Genomic DNA, 11,693 nt, shown 5'->3' with positions numbered 1-11,693 from the left:
GGCAAAGTTTAAGTTTTTGCGGACAAACAGACGGACGGAGAGACAGCTAGACGGAAGGACACGACAAAAACTATAGACCCCCGAAATTTTGTTTACGGGGTCATAAAAGAATAAAGCATATACATGTAATTCAAAGAGGGGAACTCATTTATTTAAAGGTTTATTCACAGAATACTTATATTTAGATGTTTATTTGTTCATGCCTGTGTATATCTTATAAAACACAGCTTTATGAAATATGTAGAGATTTCCATAATTATGTCAACATCATATTTATTCAAGTTATGACCTACAAGGATCAGTAGGGACTATAAAAGGGGTTCAAAGTATACATGGGAATATACACTACTAACGGGGTAATCGCCGTATAAAATTGGGAAAACATAAGCTATTACAAAGTGACATGGCTTTGGAGAGAGCAGTGTGTCTGAGAATGTTTTAATCACTAGATCTAGTTTCAAATTAATTCTAAGTAACTAAGAAATACTAGTAAACTGGTATTTCATAGTCTGTCTGTGGAAGCATTTGGTAAGAGGACTAATTAAACCAATTGCAGACGACAAGTGTATTAACCCTAGTTCTTTATACATTCGAACGACGATTTTTCACCTTTAATTTAAGGAATTAATTTAATTTTTAAGAACACATGAGGACATGAACTACGGTTTCATGCCGGCATATTTCATAAAGTGCTTCATGATAAACATGCAGGCGTGAAGCTCGTACCTCATGAATGGAGGGGGCATAAGCATAAAGTAGCTATGTTTTCTATAGAATTATATATCGATAAAATTATAACACAACCCCCCCCCAACCCCTGGTTTATACGGCCATGAATATTGCATGTGTGGAACACACACAGTCCAGGCACGTAGCATCGTTTTTGAAAGTGGATGGGGGGGTAACCAGAGAAATTTTTTTACTACCCTGAAAAAGTTGACAAGCAAAAAAAAAAAAAAAGAAAATTAAAAGTTGCCCAAACTCGAAAATCCTATTTCGTGGGGGGGCAACTTTTTGGCCAACTTTTTCAAAGCCAACTTACTTTTAATTCCATTTTTTTTTTTTTATACAATTCTTTGATATCACTTTACTATGGAAAAAAAGTGGGGGGCCAACCATCCCTTCAATCAACATTTTCTATAGTAAAAGTAATGTTGGGAAAAAAGTGTGGGGGGCCAGGCCCCCCCTGTTGCTACGTCCCTGCAGTCTCTGTGGGTTATTATGGGTCGTAATATTGTTAAAAGAAATGTTACTTGTCATTATCGAGTACAGGTTTTGGAGTAATATTACGACCCATTCCGGTGAGGGAGAATCGAAGAAACAAGTGCACAAACTACGGGCGGAGAGAAAATCGAATTCCTGCATGCAGGGTTTATCACGCACCCAGTTACTTTATGGAGTGAAGCAAACTTCTTAGTTCTTACAAATTCTCTCTAGAGAAGTGGACAGTTATGCGGTTACATGAACGTGGACCTGGGCTGGATGCCCATGCAATTCTGCAAAGCACTTCGAAGCTGGAACCTTTAATTTGTGAATACTTAGAATTTCGATAGAATATAAGTACTCTTTTGAAATTAAAATCTAACATTACCGATAAAATATCACATTTTAATTCAGACAGTAATTCGACGAAAGACCCGTTTTGCTCTTCTTTTACAAAGCATTTTATATTAAAATCAAGAAATGACAAGGGCAAATACATGTTTGAACAAAACACTGGTGAGTATTTATGAACACCACGTTGCAAAAATCCTCTTTTCCTTTATACAAGACTTTACTTTTTCTCTTTCATGTAATATTTATGTAGAATTTAACCTATTTGATTGGAAATTTAATCGATAAATGCATTGCAGTTGTGCAAAATGTATGCGCCTCGGCCCCTTTTGCACAAAGCGAATGGGTTGTTGGGTTACCTGTGGGCAATCAGAGGTGCACTGAATGTTCACATTACCATTAAGATACCCCAGTATCTTTGTAATTTATTTGAATTTCATTCTTCTACTTCGTATAATCTTCGATCTGAAAGTAATTATGATCTAAGATTGCCGAAATTTCGTACAAACTTATTCAAGACATCTTTTCAGTATTCAGGTGTACATCTATGGAATAAACTTCCCCAACACATTAAACTCTCTCCATCTCTACGAACATTTAAGCGTAATATAGAAAATTACATCATCAGCTGTCGCACAATTATTTGAAGACAATAAGGTTTAGATATTGTATATTATATTATGATATTATGATTGTTAATTAACTATACGTGGACACTATATTCATAATCTTATGATTGTAATTCCTTTAACATATTAATATTATATATGATGAATTGTATTCATATTTTTTGTATTTGATATATATAGAAGGCATAGTGCATGCACTAACCAGGTTATATTTATTATTATTATTATTATTATTAAGTATAGTGTGTCTAAGACACCTCCAAACTTTTTGATAATCGAACAGTTCATAGTTAATGTATCTTTCAAACATGTAAAATTTGTTGATTCCTCTTTCAGTTCCCATACAGAATGTATGCACATATGCATGGCAATCCATCGGCTTATATTTTGAAAAGATTGACAAGTGCCTCTGCAAAACGATAGGACACACGCTGAAATCTTGCTGTCCCTCAATGGTATAACTTTTTTATCGAAAAGAGGGGGGGGGTAGTGAGGTTTGTATGCATCAGCAGGTAAAAAAAAATCATTGCACTAAAGGAAATACATGGGGTTCGTGATTAATTAACAGTACTAAATTATTATAACACAAAATCACACGCAACAGCTTAATTTCTAATTTACGTTCACAGATAAATATTAATGAAACAAGTAAAGATGCATGTTGTATATAAATAATTTTTGCACGCCGACATCTGTTTTGTGTTGGCACTGTCTGGCAAGGTAGGGAACCGTTGTTTGAATACAGTGGTTCCTATCTTATTGACAACAACACGACGGGTGCTTTGTGTGAGGAATTCATGGTATGATTCCAGTTTTCTTTTATAACTTAATAGTTAATACCTTTTTACAATACATGTGCCCTAGATCCACATGTTAAAACGCCGCTATTTAAAAAAAAAAACAGAAGTCACAGATAAAAATGATTATTATATAATGTTGGGTATGTATACATGCTAAAATTTTGATAAATCACTCCATGTTATCACAGATTAAAACGGATAAAAACAAAACACAAAAAACGGACAAACTTCTTGAATATGAAGAAAATCGCATTAGCGATAATCTTGAAAGACAACAGGGTTCGTAATAAATAAATCTGCTAAAGTCACCGATACGTCAATCCCGAAAATGGAGCCCCTCTTCGTTGGGAACAGCGATGTCATTGATGATAAATTCATCATCAAAGTGGACACATTGAGACAGTATCACAGTGGCCTTGACGGTGATGTCGCCAAAGAGTTCGCGAGACTGTCTCAGCATCCGATCCTTGAGAGCTCGCTTGGTTTCTTCTGCTTCTTCTTGGGAAATGGGAGTGGACATGAAAGTATGCATCGTCTTGCTCCCCTCCACGTAACGCCACTGTATGGTAGATAGCTGGTCCCGGGCCATCTGCCCCGCCCCCAGGGGGATCCCGTTCACAAGTCGTGGAAGTCTCTTGTAACAGGAACTGGGAATTTCCGCGTCACAGTAAACCGTTTGGAATGATAGTTGCAAAAGATAACAATGCTTTTCGTCGTCTGATTTTCGCTGAGAATGCACTAAACGTCCAGCGTTTTTCGGACTGATGGTGAATTGTGAGGTAGACTTCAAGAAATAATTTTGTTGATTTCGTTCTCTGTTTAAATCCATCACTGAAAGCGTGTCCAGTCTATTCAAAGAGAATTCTAGTTCCGAAAGAGAAGCCACTTTGAAAATTTTGAAGTCCTTCCAGTAGATTAGAGGTTATATACTACGGAACACCGTACTTAGTACAGACGACCAAAACAAAAACAAAAGCACGTAGCTCCAAGTCAGTAGAGTTGGTTTACAGTCACTTGTGGTTTACATTACGTATTTAGGGGAGGCGGTGGGAGGCAAAAAGCGGTTTACCTGCCAGATCATGTGCAGACGAATCCAATCGGATTGATTTAGGCCAAGTATTCGATTCCACAGGAACTTTTCTGATTATCAAAGCGTGTCAGTCCAGATATGCAAACTTGCCTTTTGTGTCCGTTTTTTAAAGATCTTGGAATGAATACGCACTTCTGCAATACGTCTGTCTACGAACTGTCATTTAATGAAATATATGATTTTCGAAAGAAGAATTTAAAAGAAGTATTTATTCTGAGGTAGTCGATATTCTTATTTATATGTTCCAGTATAAAGCGAACATTTCTTGTTTGGGGATTTTTAATTCTAATTTTACTTTATCGAAATTTTTCACGCCAATCTCTTTGCGGAAATTAATGACTTAGGGTTTTTTCTTTCCATGCATGTTCAAGACAAAATGCATTTTTAAATGGAAAATAAAAAATTTAAATACATAATTTCGCTTAAATATTGTTTTATCCAAGCATTTTCAGCTTAATCCAGATTTAGAAACATTTCTCTTCAATATCATATACGCCATCTACCGACTGAGACGGAAGTCCAGTAGCTCGGAATTAGACTATCGATATCTTAGGAACGGAACCTTTGCTGCCAAATTTTACTTCCACGAGAGTCATTTCTAAGTACAAGATGATAATATCAATATAGATGTAAAACGATACAAATTCTATGTAAAAACGGAACCAAATAAAAAAAAATTACAAGCATAAGTCTATGGGTAGAGTATTTCTTATTAAAGTTATTTGGATTTCATACATATCTTTGGTGGATATATGCACACACTCTCCCTTTATAAATATATGTATATGAAAATTAAATGATTACTAAAGATCTACAATGTGTATTAAGAAAATAAAAATCTTAAAAATTTTCAAAAAGGAAAAAAATAACTTTTCTTAAACCTTTCAGGTGTAAAATGACCAGCTTCTTGCATGTTATCTGACATGTGAATTAATTAATTTGGTTCATTTAATTTTCCTTTAATTACACTGAATACCTTTAAACTAAAAGCAAATGAATATTAGTTTGAATGGAATCACATATTACCAACCCATTATTACCCCCCCCCCCCAAGCGGCGTGGAGCGGACTACAGACACTGGTCTAGCAAAGACGTTGTAGACCCATGTCAATACATTTCAATTTTCAGATTCGAACAAATGTAAAATGCAGTAATTAATTCGCTTGTTTATTGATTGAAATCGGATAAATAAAACATTTCTAAACCAGAATCAAGTCTCATCCCCTTCCCAACATTTTCAGGATTTGTATACAGAAAATAGGTTTAAATGCTATGGATACAGTAAAAGCTAACTTTGACAACGTACAGAAGCAGAAAGAAATGAGAAATTTTCAGATACCCATTAAAAAATTTTGTTTTAAATTTATTATATATTTGACTATGTAGTATGTAGATATTTCACCACCAAGATTACGTACGTTTTTTTTATTTTAACTTCCAGATACTGTTTTTAATTAAACTACTGATATTTTCATTTTCTAAAATGTGAGTTATCAACATGTGGCTTTATATTTTTCAACCATTTTCCAAATTTACATGGCATTTATTGATTTTATGTGCAGCCAATAATCATTAAAATCAGTTCATCTTGACAAAGTCAAACAAGGTGCACTTTTCGTTGTAATTGCATTTTTTTTAAAAGAGATTATATCTACCCATGGCTGAGGAAGTTTCATTATAAAAGGACCATAAATTTAACATAACTGTTTCCTCAAGTTATTCTTGAAAATAAATTTCCTTTAAAAGGTTGACAATTTTTATTTCTGGGAAATAATATATTAGAATGCAAAATAAGATCTCTATCTCCCTCTCTCTTTCCATGTATCTTGAATGATCTCTTCAGATGATTGTAAAGTCCACAAAATTATGATGAAGATTGAATTTTTATTTAACACTTTTCATGCCTTTCTTCATGTTGTCCTTTTTTTTCAAAATTGAGTTTATAATTAGCCATTTCTGACTAAACAAACTTTACCCTGTTACATCACTCAAATGACCTATCTCTTTACTTTGCTCACAAGTCATGGTATCACTGCCACAAAAGCAAGATACATGTATTAGGGAAGTCTGAAATTTTCAATCTCATTCTTCACTTTTTTAACAGTTTCAGTTCACTAATGAAGAAGCCTGAGATTTTCTTTCCTGTTTTGCACCTTTGAGACAATCTTCATTTTTGCCATTAAAGAGGAAGTCTGAGATTTTGTATCTTTATTTTCACTTTTGAGATGGTCTTCATTGTCTCTGTGTGTTGTAGATTTAATACATATCCTGGTTTTTATCTATGAAATAGTTTCAGATGCCTATCTGTGAACTACTGGTAGTTTCACATCTCCATTTGCCTGTCTATGAACTAGTTTCATATTCCTGAGTGCCTGTCTGTGAACTTGATTCACATTCCTGTATATCTGTCTGTGAACTAAATTCACATTCCTGTGTGCCTGTCTGTGAACTAGATTCACAATCCTGTGTGCCTGTCTGTGGACTAGTTTCGTATTCCTGTGTGCCTGACTTTGATCTAGTTTCACTTTCCTGTAATAGTATGTCTGTCTGTGAACTAGTTTCACTTTCTTGTTTGTCTGTCTGTGAACTAGTTTCACTTTCTTGTTTGTCTGTCTGTGAACTAGACTCAACATCCTGTTTAACATGGGCCCCCTTCCTTTGAGGTATGACTGAACAAAATGCCTGAGACCAGTTCTTCATTTCTGTGTATTTCAAAAGTATGTCGAACACTAAAAAGAGATGTCAAAGCATTATTTAAGATTTTTAAAAATAACACTAAACAAAAAGCACATTCTATTTTTAATATCCTATCCTTTTATTTATGTATCAAAATGCAAGAAATATAGCCAACACTACACATAATTTTTACAATAGAATTAACTCCATTCATTGAATAAACACTGTATCAAGTGTCAGCTACACGGTATGATTTGATCTGATCTTTTTAGAATCAAATGAAATTATCACATATCCTTTTTTATTACATTTTCAACAGTGAAATACTGTAATTTATCCATTGAATAAAAGTGATATCCTGTCACAGTGTGAAAGGATATCAAAATGATATCCTGTCACAGTGTGACAAATATCAGAAGTATGGTAAAACTCTCGATTTACCTTCCCATAACGAAGAGTGTTGTAAACATATTCCTTGGACTTTTATAATATATATAGAGAGTAAATAAACCATTCTAATAGAGAATAAGACTGCCAAAGTTCCCCCAAATATATTGCTGAAATCCATGTTTACTATAGGATTAAACGTTCTTTTTTCAGAATTTATCGATGTGTAATCTCTGCCTTTTTACTAACAAACTGAATAAAAGTGCAAAGCACTTTTATGTAAAGTTTGTGAATAAAAAGGCAGAGTTTACACATTGATAAATTCTGAAAAAAGAACGTTTAATTCTTCTAATTCCAATTACGAATTTTTAAAATTATTAAAACTATTTCTCTTTGAGGCCGCCATACAATCCGTTATTTTGTCCAGCGTAGGAATACTTAATGCCGCAAAGAAACGTATTCAAGATGAATATAGATAAAATCCAACTTTATTTGTCAAAGCAATCAATAATTAAACTTATAAAAACTCATTGAATGTTGTTAAAGTCAACAAATATCGTAAATATGCGTATTCTCCAAAATAATTCGTCCTTGACCATGGCCATGTTGACGTCATGACGAAAGTTGAAGACCGACGACGTCCTCGATTTACTCTGGTTCGTTCAAAGATTTAGGGAGAATATGGGATCTGTAGGATGTAAATATATGAATTTGATGCTGAAAAAGCAAGAGTCTGAGGTATGTTTCTTTTCCCTATCACAACAATACCAACTGAGCTGATATGGAACGTCGAGAAAATGACAGCATGATCAGCAATTTCAAAAATTCACACTCGTGATCCGACAGTGACATAAACATAATATTCCCGTCTGTCAGTCCTGTTTATCTCCTTTTCATTCATTAATTCATTCGATCATTTTTTATTGTAAGTTTCTTGTAATCATAATTTAGCTAAAACGGACTAGAAGTATCTGTTTTCATTGTTTTTACAACAGTCAAGAAAGTAGTTCTGGTTGAAAAATTCATCGATATGTAAACTTTTTCTTGAATTTGTTCTCGTCCAATCAAAACACAAGGAATCAATAAATAAAATTAAGATTGGAATTATAATGTTTTCAATCTCGTATCACTTAGCTATGACGTCTCAACCGCGCAACTATACGTCATGTCACTATGACTGTATATATATACAAAAAGACAAAATAGGCAAAGGGAAAATCAAAGAAAATGTAATAAACAGAAAATTCAATGTTTTGTAGTTGAATATGGAACAAGGTTTTAACTTATCATGTGCCCGACAAATGGAATGTACATTTTTTATTGGATATTTTGTTTGAATTTTGAATATAAATCAAAAAGATAATCTCCAAATGGAAAAAATATTGTACACTTTAATTTGTTGTACAAAGTTTGCCTTCTCCTTAATAATTTTTCTTACAGATTCTTACCATGGTTTATGGTGAGAACTTTTCTGGTTTTCATATCCAAGAATTCGGAGATTGGGAGTCTTGCATGCCCTACACCTTTTTCTATTGCTAAGGAATGGCACAATCCCTACAAAAATGAATTTTCAAAAAATTAAAAAAAAAGAGATTCCTGTTCAAAATTTTCACCTAATATGAATATAAATGCACAGTAAAAACATGATCATTAACCTAACACTCAAGGTATATGGCAATAATGTGACATACTACATTTACTTGAATTAATGATATACGGTATGTGAAGAGCTTTGAACCTTGTGGTGATTATGATCAACAAGTCCTCCTATGATGTAAGCTTTATTTGGATCTAGTTCCTGCAGTGTGTTTTCAGACTCGCTACTCAAATAAACAATGTTCTCCTTCTCAAAAACTTCATGGTAATCCTTGCTGGTAAAATTCACCTGTATTTGTGAAATAGGATTTGAAACAATTATTTTGTGTGCCCAAAATATCTTTCTACAGAAAGGATATTAACCGTCAAGTTTATATTCTTCTTGAAAAATTTCAAGGCCATGCTCATGTATTAAATATGGTTTATACTGATTTTTGAAAATGTGAATCATCACTATACAAAGAAGCTTTCATTAAACTTTAATCATTAGTCGTCCTACGATTTTCAAAGTCCTACATTTCTTACTAAAACCTATACTAATTTGGGACGGTATTGGTAATCTTTTGATAAAAAATGAATACTCTTATATGAGGATACTCCAATTCAAGTGTAGTTAAAATAAGTTGTGGTAAAATTAAAATACTTCAAAATTCTACCAATTATACCCTACTGCCTAAAGAGGAGCAAAGAGTGACCTAAGAAATACAGAAATAAATGTATTTTATGTAATAAATGAAATCATTGTTGTAGACAGAAATTAAATGTATGCGCACAGTTATACATACATCCCAGTTCTGATAATCTCCAATGCTCTCCAGTCTTGCTTTTGTCTGGCCATGTACACCAGTGACATGAAACTGCATAGGATTCTGTGCTCTTCGGTTGCTGGAGTAACAAAACTGTATTTGCTTCACTAGCTTCGTTATATCCTAAAAAACATGCATGCTTTTTACCAAAGAGAATTTTAATACCAAAGCCTGAAAATGGCGAGAAATTTATGATGATTGATATTGTATGAAGCTAGTATGAATCTTTCAAAAATAGCTTTTTACTGTCGTCATTGTAATTAAAATTAAATTAAATTTCAAAAAGAAAGAATATGTAATCTTTGTTTTATATTTTACCTTCTCCCCCATATAACTATCCAAAGAACAATCTATAACTACAGAAGTTTTGCAAGAAGATTTAGCCATTGTGTTAGTCCGCAACTTTTTCCTGGTAGGTGCCATGACATCTCCTCTTTCTAAGGCCTCTCGTCTTTTCCGTTTCTTTCTCTGTTTTTCTTTAGCTCTGCAAAGAAAATTCAGTATTATCTTATTCTTATATGCATGATCAAAAATTCATCACTGAATAAGTCCTTGCAATGCTAGGGGTCCTGAATCAACACGCTGCCATGGGACCCCTGGCCATTTTCATTCAATAGTTCATGGGCAGACCATAGTATTAGTAGTCTTCTTTTTTTTTTTCAGTCAACCAATCACATTAATTAAGCCATTCTTTGATGAAAAGCTTGTAGAACATGCATTTGAGGTGTCAACTAAATCCTTTCTGTTTATATTATCTAACTATTTCTGAAAGTTTTATTTGATTGGTGCTTCTCAATGAGAGAAGTAACTTTTAAGCCCTATAATATAGAATATATAGGACATGTTGACTCAGGGCCCCTGACACACAGGGGCCTGTAACATACTGTATTTGATTTTACGTAATCACTATATGTATACAAAAAGAGAAAGGCTTTCTTTTGTATATATATAGTGATTACGTAAAATCAAATACAGTATGTTACAGGCCCCTGTGCCCTGACATTGCAAGGATGCACTAGGGAAAAAAAAACAAAAAACAACAACAACAAAATTCAGAGACCCAGCTCACTCTAAATACATTTAAGATTGTGTATTGTATGTATTATACAGAGGGGTAGGAGGGGTACTACTAAACAGAGTATGCTAGAGTACTTTAGAGTACGCTAGTAAAATTGTGTAATTTAAATCAATTAGATTGTTTATTTATGTATATACAACTTCATTAAACATTATTATAAAATAATATTGCAATACTTGTCTCCAATATTTGTTTTTACCAATAATTTGACAAGAAAACAACATTCATTATTCAATGCATTAAAGATTATATTAACACCCCAATCTCGATTACTATTTTGTTTAAAACTAATTAATTTCAACTAAATTTTATTTATCAAAAATTACATTAATGGCATTACGTGTACTAAATATTTTTCACATTAACAATTAATGAAACATTTCAAGGTAAATTAGATTTGGATCGGGATCAAACAATAAACCGTAACCTGAAATCAAAAGTTGAAATAACTCCTAAAATAAGGAAAACATGCACATTTTATTTAAAAAATATATTTATTATGTTAAACTAAAGTAGAAAAACATACAAAAAGCAGTTTTATTGCATTAAATCATAAAATATTACTAGCGTACTCTAAAGTACTCTATCGTACTAGCGTACTGTTTAGTAGAACCGGGGTATGAGTTTATGGTCTAATCTAGGGATTTATTGGCTAATTATTAATATAAATCAGGGCGTATTCGACCATTTAAATGGTTGTAACGTCAAACTATGGCATGAATATTAACTAAAATTGACATTTCAATAATGTATTAATTTTTTACCTAACATCTGCTTTTATGGATAACCATTTCTCTTGTCGTTGCTGTCTTCTAAGCTGTTTCTTTGACATTGTGGCACTGGCCTGTGTTTCCTCTTTCTCATCTTTTGTAACAGAATCCATGTCTAGGTTACTTGGACATCCACACCAAGGACTATTTCAAAGAACACTCCAATTCCCGACTCGCACCGACTAATCTCATGGAGGCTGACATATTGAATCTCGATCTCGCATGATGCGAGAGTTTAGTGTGAATTCGTCTGCTACAAAAATGGTTTCGTTTTTGGTAAACTCTTTTATTTTTTTCTTCTTCCATG

The 11,693-nt window shown here is 33.3% G+C and overlaps 1 protein-coding gene across 1 annotated transcript; it reads right to left on the bottom strand.

Annotated features, from left to right (window-relative positions):
• Positions 1–6,284: 6,284 nt before the first annotated feature.
• LOC134251352 (uncharacterized) lies at positions 6,285–11,623 on the bottom strand. Its single transcript, XM_062733742.1, has 6 exons — positions 11,381–11,623; positions 9,857–10,022; positions 9,518–9,661; positions 8,875–9,021; positions 8,585–8,690; positions 6,285–6,802 (listed from the first exon to the last, which is right to left on the bottom strand). The coding sequence occupies exons 1-6, from the start codon at positions 11,497–11,499 to the stop codon at positions 6,417–6,419; spliced, it is 1,068 nt and encodes a 355-aa protein (XP_062589726.1). The 5' UTR covers positions 11,500–11,623; the 3' UTR covers positions 6,285–6,416.
• Positions 11,624–11,693: the final 70 nt, after the last annotated feature.

This window comes from Saccostrea cucullata, unplaced genomic scaffold (genome assembly GCF_032062105.1).
Source record: "Saccostrea cucullata isolate Sc308-1 unplaced genomic scaffold, CSIRO_AGI_Scuc_v1 ctg197, whole genome shotgun sequence".
NCBI lineage: Eukaryota > Metazoa > Mollusca > Bivalvia > Ostreida > Ostreidae > Saccostrea > Saccostrea cuccullata.
This window is presented reverse-complemented; position numbering and strand designations above follow the sequence as displayed.

Excerpts from the sequence above, each read along its gene's own strand:
- LOC134251352 (XM_062733742.1), bottom strand. The coding sequence starts at position 11,499 with ATGGATTCTGTTACAAAAGATGAGAAAGAGGAAACACAGGCCAGTGCC. Across the intron at positions 9,022-9,517 it reads GAGATTATCAGAACTGGGAT|GTGAATTTTACCAGCAAGGA; the intron begins GTATGTATAACT and ends TCACAAATACAG. Across the intron at positions 6,803-8,584 it reads AGTTCTCACCATAAACCATG|TGTTCGACATACTTTTGAAA; the intron begins GTAAGAATCTGT and ends ATCTCTTTTTAG.